At 38.8% G+C, this 20456-nt stretch overlaps 4 protein-coding genes across 4 annotated transcripts in view; all 4 read right to left on the reverse strand.

Moving 5' to 3' along the window:
• Window positions 1-1226: 1226 nt before the first annotated feature.
• Window positions 1227-4684, reverse strand: LOC101310478. Its single transcript, XM_004290292.1, has 4 exons — window positions 4102-4684; window positions 3128-3265; window positions 2187-2436; window positions 1227-1938 (listed from the first exon to the last, which is right to left on the reverse strand). The coding sequence occupies exons 1-4, from the start codon at window positions 4656-4658 to the stop codon at window positions 1657-1659; spliced, it is 1227 nt and encodes a 408-aa protein (XP_004290340.1). The 5' UTR covers window positions 4659-4684; the 3' UTR covers window positions 1227-1656.
• A 3026-nt stretch (window positions 4685-7710) lies between these two features.
• LOC101299047 (pentatricopeptide repeat-containing protein At5g65560-like) lies at window positions 7711-10186 on the reverse strand. The gene is made up of 3 exons (XM_004290253.1): window positions 10140-10186; window positions 7914-10061; window positions 7711-7814 (listed from the first exon to the last, which is right to left on the reverse strand). The coding sequence occupies exons 1-2, from the start codon at window positions 10184-10186 to the stop codon at window positions 8093-8095; spliced, it is 2016 nt and encodes a 671-aa protein (XP_004290301.1). The 3' UTR covers window positions 7711-7814; window positions 7914-8092.
• Window positions 10187-11600: 1414 nt separating this feature from the next.
• On the reverse strand, window positions 11601-13340 carry LOC101310781. Its single transcript, XM_004292401.1, has 2 exons — window positions 12172-13340; window positions 11601-12021 (listed from the first exon to the last, which is right to left on the reverse strand). Exons 1-2 carry the CDS (start codon window positions 13338-13340, stop codon window positions 11601-11603), a joined length of 1590 nt encoding a protein of 529 aa, XP_004292449.1.
• Window positions 13341-13829: 489 nt separating this feature from the next.
• The window catches only part of LOC101296158 (fatty acid amide hydrolase-like), an 11597-nt gene continuing 4970 nt past the window's right edge, over window positions 13830-20456 (reverse strand). The window contains exons 12-20 of the mRNA XM_004290245.1: window positions 18177-18257; window positions 18010-18093; window positions 17797-17900; window positions 17037-17129; window positions 16240-16308; window positions 15458-15522; window positions 15165-15226; window positions 14569-14664; window positions 13830-14330 (exon numbers count right to left, since the gene is read on the reverse strand). Coding sequence (XP_004290293.1) covers window positions 14268-14330; window positions 14569-14664; window positions 15165-15226; window positions 15458-15522; window positions 16240-16308; window positions 17037-17129; window positions 17797-17900; window positions 18010-18093; window positions 18177-18257 — 717 coding nt within the window. The 3' untranslated portion in view covers window positions 13830-14267. The remainder of the gene's footprint in view (window positions 14331-14568; window positions 14665-15164; window positions 15227-15457; window positions 15523-16239; window positions 16309-17036; window positions 17130-17796; window positions 17901-18009; window positions 18094-18176; window positions 18258-20456) is intronic.

Below are 20456 nucleotides of genomic sequence, written 5' to 3' on the forward strand. Positions count from 1 at the left end.
CCACTTGTCATCCTCACCCAGTTTCCTCCATTTCTTGCTGACCTCGTCTGGTTTTGAATCCAGGAATTGGCAGAGCTCTGTGAAGAGAAGCTGCCTGCTCTTGTTGACGGCTTCGTCTCTCTGGGCGAAAAGGGTGGTCATCTTTGATAAATCTGATGCAAGCTCGGCGTCGCTGAGGCTCCTCTTCTTTTTGCACTGGATTGTTAGGGTTTTGGGTCTGGGACTGGTGTGGAACTTTGGAGTTTGTTGGGGGGTTTTGGGGGAAAGGAGATGCATTCTCAGAGCCATGACAAGGAATCAGCCGAGTGCTGAGGAGTTTTGCCCAATTTCTTGTAGATTCACACCCTTATATACTGGTTTGGTTTGTTAAAACGAACGTTTTGGCATTGTTGTAGCCCTGTAGGCCTCCTTCATTAGCATTTAGCACTACTGTTCTTTTCTTTTCTTTTTTTCCTTTTCATGAGGATTTTTTTTACCCGCACATTGTAGGTCAAATTACTAAATTTTTTTCAAATGGATTTTTTCATCGAAAAAAGGAAGAATGGATTAAATTCAATATATCATCATGAGATTTGAGAGTAACTTCATGTAAGACAGGTTCAAGAGGCTGACTTAGAACGGACAGAGTCGGTTTTACAACATTTATAAATAATGGTGAGTTAGGCCTTAGGAAGAGGTTACAAGAAAGTCCAAGTTAAACTTGATTATGTTCTTATCATATGTTTGTGAACTAGTGACATCCCTTTGGGGGGATAGAGAATAGCAAAAGACATCCAAGTTATTGCCTCACCTTTTGAACTATCTCCTTCAAGCAAATGCCGTGAAGTCAATTTTTCAGTTGATCTTTTTGTAAACTCAGGTCATTCGTCTTCTTCTAGATAATAGTTTTGATTTACTTCTCTGGTTGCCTTCGAGGTTTTTCTCTACATTACTATGTCAACACTTTTTTTTTTTTTTTTTAATGATAACTTATATTGTTTAATCAATAACCAAAAGACACGTACATCAAAATGCCGTCTTCCACAAAGTATGTTAAAAGAGACTTACAAACACCAAGCCTTTACTAATTTCACATAGGCTCAAAAAGAGCCCAAAACAAAAGAATTAAAACTTACTATCTTAGTCCCGGAACAAAATATTAGCTGCCTAAGACCTCAATTAGTGTACACCTAATAAGCTTTAAACACAACTATCGTGTTTATAGCAACTTGTTCAGGTATCAAATTGGTAGAATGGTGAATCTCTCTTTTGAATATTAAGCTTTAGCTTTTGCTTACATGTTAGTACATGACACACCTCTTTATTAAACTGCAACACAAACAACGATGGGACTCCTAACTTGGAAAATACCATCATCCCATGTACCAGAGATACAATGATCCCAACTCTCCTTTCAAAAATATGGAACAGCTAACTTCATCAAAATGCTTTCACTAAGTTCCTAGTCAGACTTCATGTGCTTGTATACTCTCAATTTGAAACATTGTCGTGGCCTTCTTTGCCTACTCTGCATAGGGAGTTTAAGCTAAATCCATCATCTGTAGAAACCGTCCTGGAATGCACTTTTAGAACAGATGTTCGACCAAGTGTTCATCGCATCTCCAATGTAGAAACCGTCCTGGAATGCAATTTTAGAACAGATGTTCAACCAAGTGTTCATTGCATCTCCAAACCAATACGGATCAGTTGTGATAAAATGTCAACCCATGTATCTGGTACACCAGGTAAGCACCAGTGCATGCAGTCCTGGCCCCAGACTTTGACGGCATCCTTCTGTCCCAACCATATTGCTGGATGGGCATCTGCTCTGAACTCACTCAGACGAGTCAGGTTAAGCAATTGAATATCAGTTCCTTGCAATGCGTCTTCTATGAGACGATTCAGCAGTCTTTCTTCTTTATTTGGTCCATTGTTGCTGGGATCAAACCACAAATCAAGCTGTTGAGGCATTACTATACTATTTTCTCAACAAAACGGGTGGGGAAGGGGGATTGAAAAGCAGACACTAAAGAAATCCTGAACTACAAGATCTTGTTGTATGACATATCCTAGAATCTATAAAGGAAATATGAAAGCACCTTAAGGAACTTTAGGCTTTCCATTCACAATGGAACACAACCAAACTGAATGTGATTGATGTATGTAACCATGGTACATGTAAAGAAGGAAATCAGTATAATTCATACCTGTTGCTCCTCAAGGGGTTTATTAAACAAGCAACTGCCATTTTGATTCCAGTCACCCCCATGAAAATGCCTTGGTGATTGTAAACGCCAAAACTTCAATGTCTTCAAAGGAACTTTGTTTTGTATATATGAAGCCATATTTTCGACAACAACTTTAAATCCACTCAATATATCAAGCGGAGGATATATTGGTTCACCCGCACGATAGAAAGTGAGAGGAGTCTCTTTTGGGAATTTATCAAAGCCCCACCTAGTTAGTCAAGCACAAATTACTTAGTCGGATGATGATTCTGTAAAACTATGAACCGAAAACAAAATCCAAAGAATGCGAACCAGCTCATGACGAGCCAGCTCAATGTAGCAAACTCTACAAGATATAAAGTGTATCCCATATTAAGAACTAAGAAAAATATGTTTACAGATTTAATATTTCCATATGGTGTCTCTGTTTCTTTCCAAGCCTAGTCATGAAGCACACATACACACGTGTGCAGGGTAACTACATTCTGTTAGTGGTGGAAAGAAGACACCAATTCATTAACCAACTTGTATGGTTAACAAGTGGATTGAGAAGGAAATTACCAAAGACCGGTATTGGAAACAAGGACATCAAAGAAATATCATCTTATCTTTTGACAACTCAAAAGAGACATGACCATCCATAAAGACATATAAAAGAGGGTAGGAGGCTTGACTCAGCAATCAAATATGGACAGGAACATACTATTTTTGCACATTGTTGTGAAAAAAACAAACTGCAGTTAAGACCCTTGAATAAAATCATTAAAATGGGTAAATCACAAGCTAAGGCACTTACACTCAAGATCTAAACTTTTCAAATCATAATTAATGCCAGTGCCTAGCTGATTTTATTCTAGAGCTTTAAATCAATGCTTTCAAGCCTGAGTCTTAAGTGATTAGCATAAGGAAAAGGGAATTACCAATGGCCAGTGTTGAAAACAAGGACATCATAGAAATCACCAATGTTTGCCCAATCATCAGAAGGAATGTCAACATCTACTTGATATATTCCTTTGAGTCCATCTTGATCACCATCTGTATGCTGTTTTGGCTCCCACCTTGATTCAGTCATCTACGAGCACGTGAGATTTCCATTTTCATAATTTTTTTTTTCAAAAAAAGAGCAAAATACAATAGTTGAGATAATGTCATTCGAACAGATAATGTCACTCGATAGTTGAGGACAACAAACCCACTTTCAAAGAACGAACAAAGAAATGAACTAAGCCAAAGAGATTTCAAGGTTATATGAAGGAAAGAGAGACTTCCTAGATAATGTCAGTTTTAACAACTTACTGCTGCTTTCCAATGTAACAATAAAGATGACGGGGAACAATCTCTGAAGTCAAAAAGCAACAGATACCACCTAAGTCAATAAAAAAAAAAAAACAAAAACTAACCTGATCCACAGCTCTTCCACCAGCAATATACTGTTCAAAAATATGCAAATAACTGAAATAAATGGCCATCATCTTCCAACTGAAAGGGTCTTAGCCTTTTGCGCCTTCTATCTCCATATCAGAGACAATGAAGGCAGGAAAAGAGGATTACTTAAAAGCTAGAATAGGCGCCAAGTCCTTTGAATGAGAGATATAGTCTCTCGGCCAAACTACGTGATCATATAAAATAATTAAGACAACCAATCCTACAGTGTGTGCTCATTTCCCCTAGTCTTCACATATTCGGCATTAGAAAGATCAGCATTATCTCCTCATGAACCATTTGAAACTTCTAACATTACATATCTTCTTTTCTCTCCACTTCAACTGTATGGCTAAAAATGCAATGCTTGCATATTTTCGTTTACCATGTTTCGATTTGATCACATCACGAAACAAACTATATAAACTCAGAAAATAAATACAAAGGTATAGAAAAAGCAAAATAGACTTACTCATATTTAGCGAGCAACACAGCACGATGGTAGCCAACCGTAACATTAAACTTGGGAAAATAAGCACCTCTCCAAGCCCCTTTCCTCTTCCACTTCTTAGCCCCCAAATCCGCGACCCGAAGTAGGCACAAAAACGACACCAACATATTCTCATTCAAAGAGTCACCGACAAACCCAATGTTCCTGTTCCTCATCAGACCCAGAAACTCAACCGGGTCGATCCGAGGTAAGTCGCAGTCACGAGGAACCCATTTCCATGAATTGATGACACCCATGTTGTCCCTCTTGTTCCTCAAGCAGTTCCACGCGTTTCGGTGAAACGGGCAGCTCTCGTCGTACATGGGTGTGCGGTCGGGGTCTTGGACCCAGTGGCCATTGAAGAGATTGCACGAGGGTAAAGTGGGGATTGGTTTGGGTGGCGGGGAGGAGAGGAGTGAGGAGTAGAGGAGGAGGAGAATGAGGGTTAGGAGAATGAGCCATGGGAAGAGGGGTGACAGTACCTTCGGACCCATTCTCGTCACCAGAGTCCGTCCTGCTTCTTTCTTCGGAGTATTCATTGAGGAGATCTCAACTCTCCGCTGGGTTTTTATCAGGGAGTTTAATGTCACCCTTTTCACTTTCTTTTTTACAAATGATTTTGTATCTTATAGCAGTTTATCTGTATTAATATCACAAACCACAATTTATGTTGTTTTTGTGAAATCATGTGTTGCACATGTATACACAGTTAAACCTAATTTAATCGAGTGGTTATTCGGGTTTTTGTATTTTTTTTAAACAAGATTTTATCCGAATTCGAATTTTCTTAAACGAATTCAGTCTAAAAAGATCCGATCCGATCCGAACCGAACCATCTTATTCAAACCGGATCAATTCGGTCCGTCTTGAAACCGTTCTAGATATACAGCCCTAATACACATGTCACACGACGGGGACAATTACACAGTGCAATTTTAGTCATCCATAAAGGATCAACCATGCATCATACATGATTCATGTTGGAATACCATTTGGAAGATGCTTCCAGGGGAAAGGTAAAAGGCTCTGTTCTTCAAAAAAATCAATGGAGAATATTTAGTAGGCATCGTGCTCTCGTAAAGCCAAAGACGCCCCCAAGACAATGTACAAATTAGGCTACAAATGCAGGGAAGGGGATAAGATCAATAGTACATCGTTTACTGGGTTATAGCTAGCGATCAGATCATTTTTAATCATTAGCTTAGCTAGAGTGGAAAGGACTGGCTTTTTAGTTGCTTGTAGATCTGTTGGACGATGTCTTCAAAGTTCACGTAGATTGTTTCTCTTCTTTTCATTATTCAGATAGCTTAAAACTTATTTCTCAACTTCAAGTTGGATTGACCGACCAAATAAGAGAACTTCAAGTTGGATTGCTTTCTGATTTACTGGGAGAACAACCGTTCCAAGTACAAATTAAGAAGAAAAAAAAAAGAAGCTCATTATGCATTCAATCAAATGGAAAAGGATGCCCAACAATCCAAATTTAATATTCAAGGTACGCTTGCACATTTGATTCATGGTTGCAACCTGCAATTTGACAAGGCCAGGTTGAGAACAATCTCAGATTTTCAAGTAAAAAGCAAAACCAAGAATCATCCCCTATACTAGAGATGACTATCGTCCTTCATATTCTCCCGACCTCTTTAAAAAAAATAGAACAAGAACGTTAACAAATCTGTAGACATAAAAAGCAAAGCCAGATTTATTATAAAAATAAAATAAAATAAATAAATAAATAAAAACCAACGCCAGACACCCAATTTGCACAAATCAGCTGGGTACCAAGTCTATGGCAGCAGATTGTGAATCCCTATCCCCCATTGAACAGATCAATCATATCTATATAATGCCTTCGACACAATCTTGAAAGGCTTTGAGCTCTACATAACCAACCTACAGAAGTAAAGAACAACAGTTGGACTTGGATATAGACCAAACATGTATATGTACCCCACTTCCATGAGTCTGGTCGAATTAATGTCAAGACGTGAGTTAAGCGCCCCGTAGTGAGAGACTTTCTGGGGTTAGGGTATTGGTAACTGCAGATGTCACTGGGGCACTATAGAGGTTCTGTAGTGCAGAAGTATTTTGATCTTCACCTTAACGTCAAACTCATCCTCCCCTATCTCTGTGCCCATATTTTGTCTGTCAGCTCACCCCACTACAGAGTGAAGAAAAACGAAGCAAAACCTACCTTTTTCAATTGATGGCAAATTAGTAGGGAATAAAATAACAAACAATACTAAGCCTTAAAAGTATTTTTAGTATAACCACCACCTTCAGTTCCAAGGACTGTAGGGCATAGTCCAGAAGCTACAATTGTTGCAGGGAATCAGGAAGACCATCGGGTATTTGCCTGTCTAATGCATGAGGATTTCTAGCTGTTTTATAGGAACGAATTCAGAATTATAAATCTGTAATCAGCTACATAAGATTCAAGTAAGAAAAATATAAGCTATTTATATATTATCCCTTTGCAGCAGCAAATAGTGCATAAATGATAAAGCTTTCCGGGAATACTGCTACACTAACTCTCCAAAAAAACAGGACTTACTTATCAAGGTCAAAGTTCAAACACATGCACAAAAAACAAACGGTTCTTACTCAAATGAGAGGATGTCCATAGTTTGGACAAAAAAAAAAAAAACGCAAATCAAGTCAAAAAACAACAGAATTGGAAACAAGAAAAAGTCGACAGAGATTCCAAATGGATAATGCATGCGTGCAGAAATAGTAGAATTAGTCTATCTCAAATCTTTATTTAGACTGTATCTTTGCTTGGGAACAGAAGAAGCAAAACAGGAATTTTCCTTCCGTATGAATTGAGTTACATTTCAAATCATGTAGTCATGTACCATGAGAAATGTAGTGAAGTGATAAAACTGACTTCTAATACACTATGTTCAGGATATCACAAAAGATATAGGTAAAAACAAAATGCTTCACACAGCTAGCTATGAATTGCACATATATATACAAGTGACTTTACTCTAAAGGGTCTTCTTGATCAATGTGATAACAGCAGATGCTAATGTAGACAAAACAAGGATATACACATCTTGGTATATGTGGTCAGGTCATTCATTGACATTTAAATGACCAAACTGTCCAAACATGAGGTATATTATATGCATGGGCATATAAAGCCATTGTCTACCTTGAGGTGCAGGTAATCGGCGTGGTTATAAGACTCTTTAAGAGCGTGGTTATAAGACTCTTTAAGAAATTCTGAGTACATAGGATTTTGACGTATTAGAATTTAAACATATTACCATTTGATAGCATCAAACATCAATCTGCATTCAAATCCATCATGTGGTTGCTATGGTGAAATGCTTACCCATAATTTGAATTATTTCCTGTAAAATGCCTAACCCATGCATACTTTCCTTCCCCAAAAAAACCCATACCACAGCAACAGAACTTTGTAACACAAATGCATCCTCCTGACAGAGCGAACTTCAAGCATTTGAATAATTCCACCTAGCATGATACAATGTTAGCACCAGTAGGCTCGTCAACTTGACAAATAAAGATATTGGTGATGATTTTTACCCATGAAAGATGCGGGCAGCACCCAAACCTCTATATTGACACTCTTAGCTCCTCACTTCTTCAGCATCAAAAGAAAGCAAATGTGGCTGAATTTTCAAATTGTCGAATTCTTCTATAGCTCAGATTATAATCTCCACAACCTGGGAATGTTTTAGCAAAATCAAAAGAAGTAATTGAACACCATAGGAAACACAGTTATAATATACAGTCATTAGAAATTAACATAGATGGGTTAGAACCTCTGAGCAATAAGCATAAGAAACACGAATCTGTGAAGATGGTCATGAGTCCCTCCGTTCATATAGCTAGCAGATCAAAGTAAGTACTGTGATTTCGGAAGGCATTTTAAGGCCACATCAATTGTCTTGGTTTTCCATTATAGATACAACCATATCCAGATAAAACAAGATGATAAGTTTTAAGTTCCATAGAGTCCCTGAATCAACATTGAGTACGACTCAGGGTGTAGCTGGCAATCCATCTTCTCCATTATGGTTAGTAACTCAGAGCAACTATTTAAATGACCCCTCTTAACGCAACCATCAAGGAGAACTTTCCAAGCTATTTCATCATAGTTATACCCACAGCATAGCATTCTACGAAAAACGGAATATGCCTTTGCACTATTCTCTTCATCTAAAAGCCCACATAAAAGCATCTTGCATGACTCTAGCGCAGGTAAAAACCCATGCTCAATCATAGTATCCACCAGCTCCACTGCCTTTCCATACAATTGCAACTCGCAGCAACAATTAAGAAGAGCATTGTAAATATCCTCGCTTGGAGACATACCCATATTTCTCAAGTGGCCATATAAGCTCTGGGCCACTTCCAAGTTCCTTTCCTTGCACAGTCCTGTTATAAGCTCCCTGTACGTGTTCAAATTGGGAGCACAGTCATGTCCAACCATCCTCTCGAAGAGCTCTAAAGCAATCTTAAAATCCATTGTCTTCCATATATTAGGAATACCCGTGGATGAGAACCTTGAAACCATACCATCATTTGTCTTAACCAAGTTCTGATGTGAAAGATGCTTGATTAGAGAACAATAGGTATGATGAGAAGGCTGGCAACCAGCATCAAACATGTACTTGAGAACGTCAAATGCACAATCTACTAATCCCATACGCCCATATGCGTCAATTATAAGTGTATAAATCCATGAATTTGCAGTGATTCCAGCATCGTACATCATATTCCTCATCTTCTCTGCTTGTTTTATATTCCCTGTGCTGCAATATGCACTAATAAACACACCAAAAGTAACTACATCAGGTTGGTTACCAGCAGACTCCATCTGATTGAAAAGCCTATGGGCTCGGTCAAAGTCACCATCTTGAAGAACTTGGTGGATCAGAATTGTATAACCACAAACCTTAGGCTTCACACCCGAACTTAACATCTTCTGCAGCACTACTGATGCTTCTGTCTTTTTACTATGCTTGCCTAGCCCATCTAACAAGGCGTTGTAGGTGTAAGAGTTTGGCAAGCAATCCTCAGTAAGCATTCTATCATACAAAGAAAGGGCGTCACTGAGTTTTCCAGCCTTGCAAAACCCATCAATTAGGACGGTAAATATCACTGTATCTGACTTGATGCCTTTCTCCTTGAGAGATTCAAATAGGGCTTGAGCTTCCTCTAATCTACCCCTCTTGCAGAGAGCATCAATTAGTACAGTGTAAGTGCACTGGTCAGGAACCAAACCACTATGATTCATCAAATGAAGCAACCTATAAGCACTATCCAAATGACCTGCTTGACACTGCCCATGAATTAGTGAGGTAAATGTAATCAAGTCTGGCGAGAGGTTTCGTGCAAGCATCTTATCGAGCAGTGCCATTGCTCGTTCCACATAATTTCTTTTACAAAACCCATAAATCAAAGCATTGTACGTGTGAGCATTTGGACAACAATTATTTGATTCCATCGAAGCCAAAATCTCAAAAGCAACCTCAACTTCACCCTCCTTGCAATACCCATCAATCAGTGCAGTATACGTGACAACATCAGGGACCAGCCCTTTCTCCAACATCCGTTTCAGCAAATTTCTAGCTTCATCAAGCTCACCCTCCTTACACTCGCAATCAACAAGCACATTATAAGTCCACACATCAGGTTCACAACCCTTTTCACTCATCTCCCTAAACAAACTCACAGCTTCCAATTTCCTCCCCAGTCTACAAAACCCATGAACAAGAACATTATAGGTCCGCACTTGAGGAAAGCAATCATCCTTCTCCATGCGAGACAACAACTCAAAGGCTTCATCAACCCGGTCAGCCTCGCAAAGGCCATGAATCAAATAATTATACGAAACCACATCCCGCGGACAGCCCTTGTCCGGCATTAGCTCAAAAACCCGAAAAGCACTGCCCAGATCATTATTCCTACAATGCCCCAATATCAAACAGTTGCAGGTGAAAGTAGCAGGGCGGAAACCCGCCTGCAGTAACTTAGTGAAGTACAAGTCAGCCTCAATCACATTCCCCAATTTACAGTAGCCGAAAATCATAGTGTTAAAAGTATACAAATCCGGCAAAATCTTATCATCCAGCATTTCCAAATACACAGCTTTCAAGTCTTCAATTAGCGAAAACCTAGACAACAAGTTGAGAAGCCAATTGTAGGACCTGAGATTGAGCTTGAATTCCAAATCAAGACCATCGGCGGCGCGGCGGTTCAAGCGGCGGAGAAGGTCGAGGACGAAGAGGGCGTCGTCGGGAGAAGCGGAAGCCCTAATCATGGAAATGCGGATCTTGTCGGCGGCGCGGAAGAAGCGATGTTGGAGGAGGAGGAGGAGCAAGGAGGAGTGGGAGCGGGGGGTGAGTTTGCAGCGGAGGCGGGGTTTGGCGGCGAGCCAGTGGAAGAAGTCGAGGGCGGTGCGGGGGTGGAGATTGAGGGCGAAGAGGGAGGAGAGGTGGGATGGGGATACGGAGGGGATTAGGGTGTTGAGGGAAGGGTGTTTCTGCCAGTTTGGGCGGGAGAGGATGGTGAAGAGATGGTGAGAGAGGTTGAGTGGAGGAGGAGGAGGAGAGGCGGCGGAAGAGAGGCGGCGGAGGAGAGAGCGATGCGGGGGTATCAGTCTTCTGATCATCTAAGCTAGACAAGAGACTCCTCATTTGAACAAACACGACGCTCTCTTCTACCTAACTCCCCATTTCCGACTTAAAAAGGCTAAAAAAGAGCGCTATGCACTATTCAACCATGTCACACTTTTTTTTTATTTTTTATTTTTTTATCGGGAGAGTGAAGATTAATCGGTGTCGGAATATTATATCAGAACGTTATATTTCTTTCTAACCATCAAGAATAAATTGGGATTTAACTGTAAACAACGTTGGCAATTCGAACCTGGATATGAAGTTTCACACCAAGGCTCTTACTAAAAAAAACTTACTACCTATGATGGTTCACATGACACATGTTGGAAAACTTAAGACACTGCAACTCACTCAACTAAAATTAATAATTCTTTATGAACTACAAAAAGGCTATTGGTTTATACAAGCCTTACAAAGAGATAAAATCAGAAACAGACACCCAACGCTTTTACATAACCCAGAACGAGTTAAATGGCTAAAGGAAATAGCCAGATAAAATCAGATAACATGTGCAACTGTGCAAGGCCTTTTCATGCAGTTTCTTTCACAGTTTGGAATCATTTGACAAACGTACACAGGAATTATGGGAATATTTCAAGCCTTCAAACATCCTTCTATATATATCTGTGGTGTATGAATTCTGAATTATGTAGTAAAATCCCCTACATGACTTGGTGTCACCCATCTCTGTACGTATTTGTATACCAGAATTCCTCATCTCGATATCTTACCTGACCTAAACTCTTTTTAGCTGTAGCAGAATTCTACAGCTACAAACTTTTCTAAAAAAAAAATAAATAAATAAACAATTACTTGACTCTTTTACTATGAATTTTTGGAGTAGAACTTTCTTGTTCTTGCATATAGCATCAAGGCTAGAACAGTCCCCAACGAACAAAGACTACCCCAGATAATGAAGGTGTTTCTGTAACAAGCCGTTCCCAAGCAGCTACCATCTTCATTTTCTTCCTTGCGATAAAGAAGAGCAGATGAGTAGCCAAAAACAAACGAGCCGATTGAGATATTTGCAACCACCACATTGTGATTTATTGAGAAATTTTTTGTCCCAAATAGCTCTGTAGTTATGGACACTGCAATACAAGTAATTGCTCCGGTGCACACTCCTATAATGGCGGTACTCATGATAAGGGAGATGTTAGCTTGGTTGAGCAGCAAGAAGAAAGCTCCTGCTATTGGTGCTGCTAATGCCACCAGGAATGCAGGCCGTGAAATCATATACTTGCTTCTGAAACCAGAGAAATGAGAAAATAATAAGTTATTGGCTTCAAAAATTTATCTAGTAAGCACTTTATGTGTTTCATATTTTCATTCCACTCAAATATGACTATATGCAATAAAATCTCCAAGATTACTGAAGATTAGGGACAGTAGTTACCTTGAGAAGAAGTAGTCCAGAAGTGAAGGCATGAGACGGCCAAAGAACCCGAATGAAGAAGATAAAGAAACCAGAGAAGAAGTCCTATATGAGCCTCTTGACCCTGCTATCTGTCCCAAGATGTTCAAGAAAAGAAGCCCAATTGTTGCACTGAGAAAGTACACTAGGAAATATAACCAGAAATCTATCCTTTTTACCATCAACTTCACTCCAATCTCCTCTCTAACACCAATCCCATGATTAACCTGCACTGTAGTATGTTCCTCTTCGTCTTCCTCTTTCACTACGCCACTCTCTATGCTCTCAAGGCCTTTCTGATCATCTATGCTCAAATTGTGCACTCTAGTATTTTTGTCTAGGCTCCACCTTCCTGATACTTTTTCTCCAATTTTTTCCAAAGTTGGGATTACCAAGGGGATCAGTAGGAACAATGCGGTACCTATCACATTATGCAATGGCGATAAGCCGATAGACATTGACCCTAAACTGGTGATCACGGCATAGATTCCCGTGGCAATGGTTATCACAAACATTAATTTGAACCCTCCTGCCATATTTCCGGGCTCCCCTCTTCCCACATCAATGTCTCTCAGAAATGGTGCCACTACAATACAGACTAGTAAAGGCAGGAGAGAGATTAGAAGAAGATAGGCCTTGGCTGTATTATAAGGTGCAGAAGAAAAAGCAGCACCAACAATATCAGTGTAGATTTTTGCACTCAATCCTTGGTAACTTGTGGTTAGTCCTACAGCAACCTGTTGGTGAAACGGAAAGTTTCGAATACAAACGACATAGCAAACGGTGTTGATCCAACAGACACTATTTCCGGCCACCATGGTGAGCAAGAATATTTGCCAATATGCCGGAGATGAGATTTGGTTGGTTACGAATAGAAATTGGACACCGTAGCCAATCAAGCCGAGAAGCGAGCCAATGATGAGGACTAACCAAAGGGGAAGGTAAATAGCAGCAATGCCGGAAAACCAACCAAAGAGTTTGCCTGCGTCAGAGGCGAAGACGAGGTTGTTGATTTGTAGTTGGGACATGGAGAGAGTGTTCTTGAGTTGGGATGAGTAAGCAGGGAAGGTGATGTTTGTTCCGTTTATGGATTGAAGCCATATGATGGCCACAAGGCTTAACCATTGGAAAGCTTTTGATGAAGAAGACATGGCAGACTAGGAGTCGTTTGCATGCAATGGAAAGTTTGGTATATTTTATAAGGGGTTTAGGAGGAGAGGAGTTTGTGCGAGAAGAGGAGGAGAGGACTGTTGTGTGAAATGAGTGCAAGAGTCTGAAATAGTGGCAAAGCGGGAATGACATGATCACTACTCCATCGTTTATGTATATGCCATTAATTGATAGTCAAATTGACGGGTAACTAAGGTAGTAGTTGACAAGTAGCTGACAAAAACTAATTAATTAAATGTTTTTTTTTCTTTTGCATAGGTATTTATACGGTTATATACCATGTTTCATTTTTAGATCTTGCTTCAGAAACTTTCATAAGGGAAATGAGAAGTGCGAAATGAAATCCCAAAATGGATGCTGCTTGTATGAAATCCGAAAATATAGATACTGCTCGTATGTCGCAAACATAGATACTGAGTTGGTTTTGTTTCAATGGCAGCATACAAAACTAAGTTATTTTTTTTTTTTGTAATAACAAAACAAGGTTTCTTGAAACACCAAATATGGATTTGGTGGATCCAATACTGCCATATACCTCTTGAGGCAGGGTTTAGCTGTGCATGGGTGGTTACATTCTAAACAAACATGTTCAAGTTTTCTGCCTTTACACTCTGAATTTGATCTTTGGAGTTTGGATTTTGGAATGTAAATAAGCATGTTATCTGTTTCATTTTCCTACTATGCCTTAGATGACATGTCTCTGCCTTTACAATGTAATCACTGGGTCCTAAAATAAATTCATCCAAATCCCAAGTTGGGGCATTCTACGCACATCTACACTATACAGATGTTTGCAATTTTTTATTGAATATCTATCACAACAGTCGTGTAATTTTGATTAATTGTCTTCCCATACAGGTAACTGAGAATCTTGCTTACAGGGTTGTTTTCGCTATGAAGGCACCTCCTTACTTAGATTTTAGAACATCAAAATATGATGCAGGCCTCTTCTTGGACTTCATGCAGAGTTCCTGAAAAAGATGTGAAGAATGCTTTAGAATGAACTTTTCTCTTCTTCCACCGATGGCAATGCAAGCATTATAGTATTGTTGTTTTCTATCAACTACAAGAATTTTCCCCCTGACCTCTTTTCCTTTCACGTAGAACAAGTGTTGCAATAGCGGAAAAAGGAAAGATCAACTATGTAACGAAGCGTGTACAAAGCAGAATTGCTCTTTCATCCACTCAAAGCTTAAACAAATTTCATACCTCTACTGCAGAAGCCAAACGCAAAATTGAAGCTTCACCCCAGGGACGGCCAATTAGTTGCAGGCCTATTGGAAGTCCATGTTTATCATAGCCAACCTGAAGATTGAAGAAGTACCAGCATAGAGAAAATCAGCCCGGTAAAGCAGATACTAACAAGGTACTGTTACTTGCCATATTACTGCTATATAAACTTGTAAACGCTTGAGAATAACAACACAACAAATTCAAGTTTGTATGCATATCATAAGGGACTAATGATTACCATTCTTTCATGGACAAACATACCTAAAAAGAATGAAACAGAAGAAAGGTTCCAAAGACAGATAAACTAATTAGTCCTGCCTTAATGTATGTTTTCTTTGTACGTTTCACAAAGTCAAATTAATTCTCATAAAGAGAATGGCTTTCACTATTCCTCTGATGAAAGTATTGCACTTGGAATCTTTTCTCATACAAGACGAGTGGGATAAATAAGAGATTTGTTCATTTAGTAAGGACGAGGAAGCCAGATGTGCTCAATGTATACACACCGAGACTGACAGCAAGTATCTTCAACAATCGATATTTAACCAAAGAAATAAAAAGAAAATACTCACAGGTACAGAAATGGCAGGAAGTCCAAGAAGATTTGCAGCGATGATAAACCGCATAAGATCACCTGAGACAAAGGAAGTCGTGTATAATTTCAAGTTTGGAAGATTTCAAGAATTGTATGTTATCATTTTTGGATTTCCTAGAGTATACTGTCAGAGTATCTTCTAAACTAAAAAAAAAAAGGAGCATTGAACTCAACGAACAGAATCAAACAATATAATTGAAAACCATATTAAGGTACATTAATTTTCGGAATCATCATGTCATTTGCAAATCAGATTGTAGAACTGCAGACCTGTAACTTGCATGTCTGTCTCCCCATCTTTAAGAGCACTGGGTGGAATCTTGGGTGCTGTCATGCTGTTTTATATAAAAGAAATTGAAAAGGAAAAGAGGGTATCTCGTTTCAGTCACAATATCAAAAGGAGAAACATTAGAAAAATATGCATGATAGACACACAAACTATGTATAATCATTAACTTCTGAAATCTTTCTTCAGAGAACATAGTTTTGGTAACTTAGGACTGATTTGGTACAGTATCCAAGAAATATCTCCAGAACAGATAGAACATACTAATCATAGAAGCAGAAACTAAATCTGATCATTGACTTCTGACATCTATCTGCCGACGGAAATAAATTAAATAACTTAGGACCACTTTGGTACAGTTTCCAAGAAAATATCTTCGAAAGAGAAATTGTTCTCAGTAACAGAAAATCGATACTCAATTTGTTGATGTATCCAAATTCATAGGAAAAAAAATTCAAAAGAAAGGAAAACTACAGACACCCCTAAATCTTATTAATATATGTAGTAAACAGATAACAGGATTCTGCCCATCCATGAGCCTAATACAAATTATGAAAAAAAAATATAAAAAAAACAAATACCAGATATGATCATGAATTCTTTAATATTAGATAATATCAAAATAAATATCTAATAATCAAGTAAATTCATTACTAAATTACTACCAAATTCAGTTGAAATAAATTTGTAACCGAATGCAGTAACTCATCTGACATTGATGCATTATTGAATTGGTTGTAGATCAGTGACTAATCCTTTCACATACCCAGTTGTGGGAGTCACTATCACATCGACCTTCTTGAAGATCTCCATATGATGGTACATAATCCTTCTCCTGAGATAAATTAAATATCAGTAAGTGCACAGACATGGTAACACATAAGATTACATATTCCCCTAGGAATCCCACCTTTCTTATTCAAATCCTCTTTTGCTTCTCTTTTTTTGTAGAAAGAGGATACTAGAATTCAATTTCGATATGAAAATGTCACTGAAGTAATGATGTTTCACTTATACATACATGGTTAAAGGATTAGACACAAATTTAAGAGAAAAGAACCATCAGTGAGTTATTTCAGCCAAGATCACAGCTTATATGCCAAATTGCAGGTTACAAGGAATTGCAAACGATAGTATCATACGCAATGAACACTTTGAATAAGTAGTCTTCCAAACAGATATTATTCTCGAATATAAAATTGGGATAACTGGGGACCCAAAAAAATTGATCGCATGTTTTAAGCGACTTTACATGTTCCTCATAATGGGGGAAAAAGAAAGATATTTATTGTTTCTTGTTATTGTGGATGAGAGTGCTTGTTCTCACATGTCATTCTAGCAAGGGCAGGTGTTTAGACTTTTGACAGTTCTAGGGGATTATGCTGTGCTTGTGTCTAGAGAGAGAGAGAGAGAGAAATCATAGAATTTGGTCGCCTTAACGACTAATGAACTCCAATAACATATACGTTATAACTAATCATCCTGAACAAACCTTCAGCCTTCCATGAGAAGGTATTAAAACTTCATCCATAGAACTTGTTTTCAGGTGTTAACTTGGCTCACCTGATGCACTGGGCAGTAACATAGTCTGATGCAGAAAATGATCGGAACAGGGCCATACTGGTACGTGTATCATATGTCAATCTCACACCATTTCTGCACTCACACAAAATAAGAAAAATATGAAGTTCAAGAAAGAAACAAAGAAAGCGAGAAACATAATTTCAGAATGATAAATCTAGAGTTTCATCTGTCAATCTCACAACATTCTCTGCATGATGTATAATATACTTATAGATATAATTAAAGCAAAAATACCAAAATGCTGTGTTGAAATATTTTGATAACTATATGGAAAATCCTCTCTTAGAAATTAATTTGGTTAACTTCCGTCTTATACTTTGTGTGTGTGTGTATAGATTGTATAAGTGTGTGTCTGTTTCTTTTGTACATATTAATTTTGTTAATTTCAAAAAAGAGTAAATGATAGGTTCCTGATAAATTTGAATTGGTTCTCTTGTGGTATATAACATGTCTAAGTCCAACTGATTCATTTCATGCTATCAAGATGTTAAATTATTTCTCTTACTCCAGTTCATTAAAAGCAAAAGTTCTATGGTAGATACTTGCAGATCAACTTAAAACTTTCTGGTTTTGATATGTGTGAAGCATTGATTTAATAATGAAACACTATTGATTCAACAAAGAAATATTCAATCAACACACATTTCTTTGTAGATATAGTTCAAATTTATGCCCAAGTCATCTAAATTTTTGTGTAAAGTATTGGCCATGCCACTAGGCATAAGTCAAAGATACATACCCATCCTCACAATCCGGACTTAGTGAACTGACACATTCAGATCCAATTGAAACAAGATGAGCAGTACGCATTTCATGGAGCTCAGGTATAACAATTTCTGCAATCTATATCATCGGGCAAGGCATTGTCTAAGCTTAACCACATTTACCTTGAAAGTCACTCTCATTTTTAGAAACATGAACAAACAGAAAATATGCAATCCTGATGACTTACCTCGCAACCATGATTTTTCGATAGAAGACTAAGAACATCCTCACACTTATCAGAGATATCAGTTGAATGCACATCATTAAACCACTGCAAGAGTATGTTTGTAGATCTATAAGATGTCATGTATTTATCTCAAACTATCAAATCCACCAAAAGAAAAAGGTAACTACCGCTGTATACTTCCCCAGTCGCAAGGATCCCAGAACATTTAAACTTTCATATAATGACAAATCTGGCACTGAAGGTGGGGACTACAGAAAAATAGTCAATGACAATTAGCCTAAGATAATGTGAGAAAAGAGTAGCGAAAACAATATATAAAGAAATTAAAGCTGATCAAGATTGCGTAGCAATTAGGAACCGAGACATTAAGATTATGCAACAAGATGAAACGACTCGTAAAAATTGAATCATGTAAGAAGAATCTGACATAGATAGATCACATGTTTCGTACAATATAAAACAATCAGCACAATTATAACTAGAATCAAATACAAATTGATTGTTGACAACACATTTTTTAAATCCGGTATAATAATATATATATAGATATATATATATAGAGAGAGAGAGAGAGAGAGATTTTCTTAGGTAAGGCCATCCTTATTTATTCTTATGGTGCAGATTTCCACTTTAGACTCACTTTTCAATCGAATTTTCACATCTCCACCGTCTAGTCTTTATGTACTAATATGTAGATCATCTCTACAAAATTTCAGCCAATTTGATAATTGTTAAGGCACTCAAACTGGATTAAACCAATGAACGAACTGAATTCTGTCAAACTTGAACCGTTCATGTTTATAACAGAAAATGTAATTTTGAGTGCCTTAACGATTATCAAATGAGTTGAAAATTTGCAGAGATGATCCACACGTTAGTACCTAAAGACTAGTCGGTGGAGATGTGAAAATTCGATTGAAAAATGAGTCTAAATTAGAAATCCGCATCAGAAGAATAAATAAGGACATCCTTAGCAGAGAAGGACGGCTATGATGGGAAAATATGATCGGGCAGTGGGTCTATTAAGGAAATCCGCACCATTGAATAAATAAGGACAACCTTAGCAGAGAAGGACGGATATACAGTCCTTCTATGCTAAGGACATCCTTATTTATTCAATGGTGTGGATTTCCTTAATAGACCCACTTCCCGATCATAATTTCTCATCATAGCCATTCAATAATTAGGTATACATGACTTGATCACCACTTCAAAATTTCAGCTAATTTGGTAATAATTAAGGCATTCAAAACTGTGATTTACTATTATAAATATCAACAGTCCATGTTGAACAGATTTGGTTCGCTCATTGTAATCATATAGTTTCGACACCTTAACGATCACCAAATTAGCTGAAAATTTGTAGAGATGATCATGTCATATATATCTAGATATTGGCTGGCTATGATCGAAAAGTAAGCCAAATTGAGAAAATCTGCACCAATGAATAAATAAGGATATCCTTACCTGAGAAAATCTGCACATATATATATATACGGAAATGATGTGGAGCGCACGTCCGTAGTGCGCACGAAGCTCCGTTCGCCACTGTCCGGCGCCGACGACGGCGCACCTCCACCCCAGCGGACTCCAGCAGCATCCCCGATCACTTTCCCTCCCCGACGATCCCCGGCGAGGCCGCCGAATTTCAGTTTCCGGCAAGATCGACTTTATTTGAAGTTTTGGGTGATCACGCCGGAAAACTAGAATTCGACGGACTCGCCGGGGAGGGAAAGTGATCGAGGACGCTGCTAGAATCCGCTGGGGGGAGGCGCGTCGTCGTCGGCGCCCGACGGTGTGTGTATATATATATATACGGAAACGATGTGGAGCGCACGTCCGTAGTGCGCACGAAGCTCCGTTTGCCATCGTCCGACGCCGACGACGACGCGCCTCCACCTTAGCGGACTCCAGCAGCGTCCCCGATCACTTTCCCTCCCCGGCGATCCCCGGCGAGGCCGCAGAATTCCAGTTTCCGGCGAGATCGACTTTATTTGAAGTTTTAGGTGATCTCGCCGGAAAACCGAAATTCGGTGGACTCGTCGGGGAGGGAAAGTGATCGGGGACGCTGCTGGAGTCCACTAAGGTGGAAGCGCGCCGTCGTCGGCGCCAGACGGTGGCGAACAGAGCTCCGTGCGCACTTACACACGTGCGCTTCATATCCGGCCTCTATATATATATATCAGGCCATTTCAGAACCTAGAAACATTCATGTATGGGAAATTACTCCTATATAAACTGTGTGCACCTTTCAGAATTTACTCCTCAACTAAAATCTAGGAACTTGTTAAATTTGTCTGACCGTATGTCCACATTCGGTGGTGACAAATATCAATACCATCACAATATTGCAAGCACCCGTTTAGCATTGATGGGCCGGCCTACATTGGGCTGTTTAAGACTAAGTTCAGTGATCGAGTACGTAATAGTAGGCAAGTTATTAACCT

The sequence above is a fragment of the Fragaria vesca genome, linkage group LG2, assembly GCF_000184155.1.
Source record: "Fragaria vesca subsp. vesca linkage group LG2, FraVesHawaii_1.0, whole genome shotgun sequence".
Taxonomy (NCBI): Eukaryota; Viridiplantae; Streptophyta; class Magnoliopsida; order Rosales; family Rosaceae; genus Fragaria; species Fragaria vesca.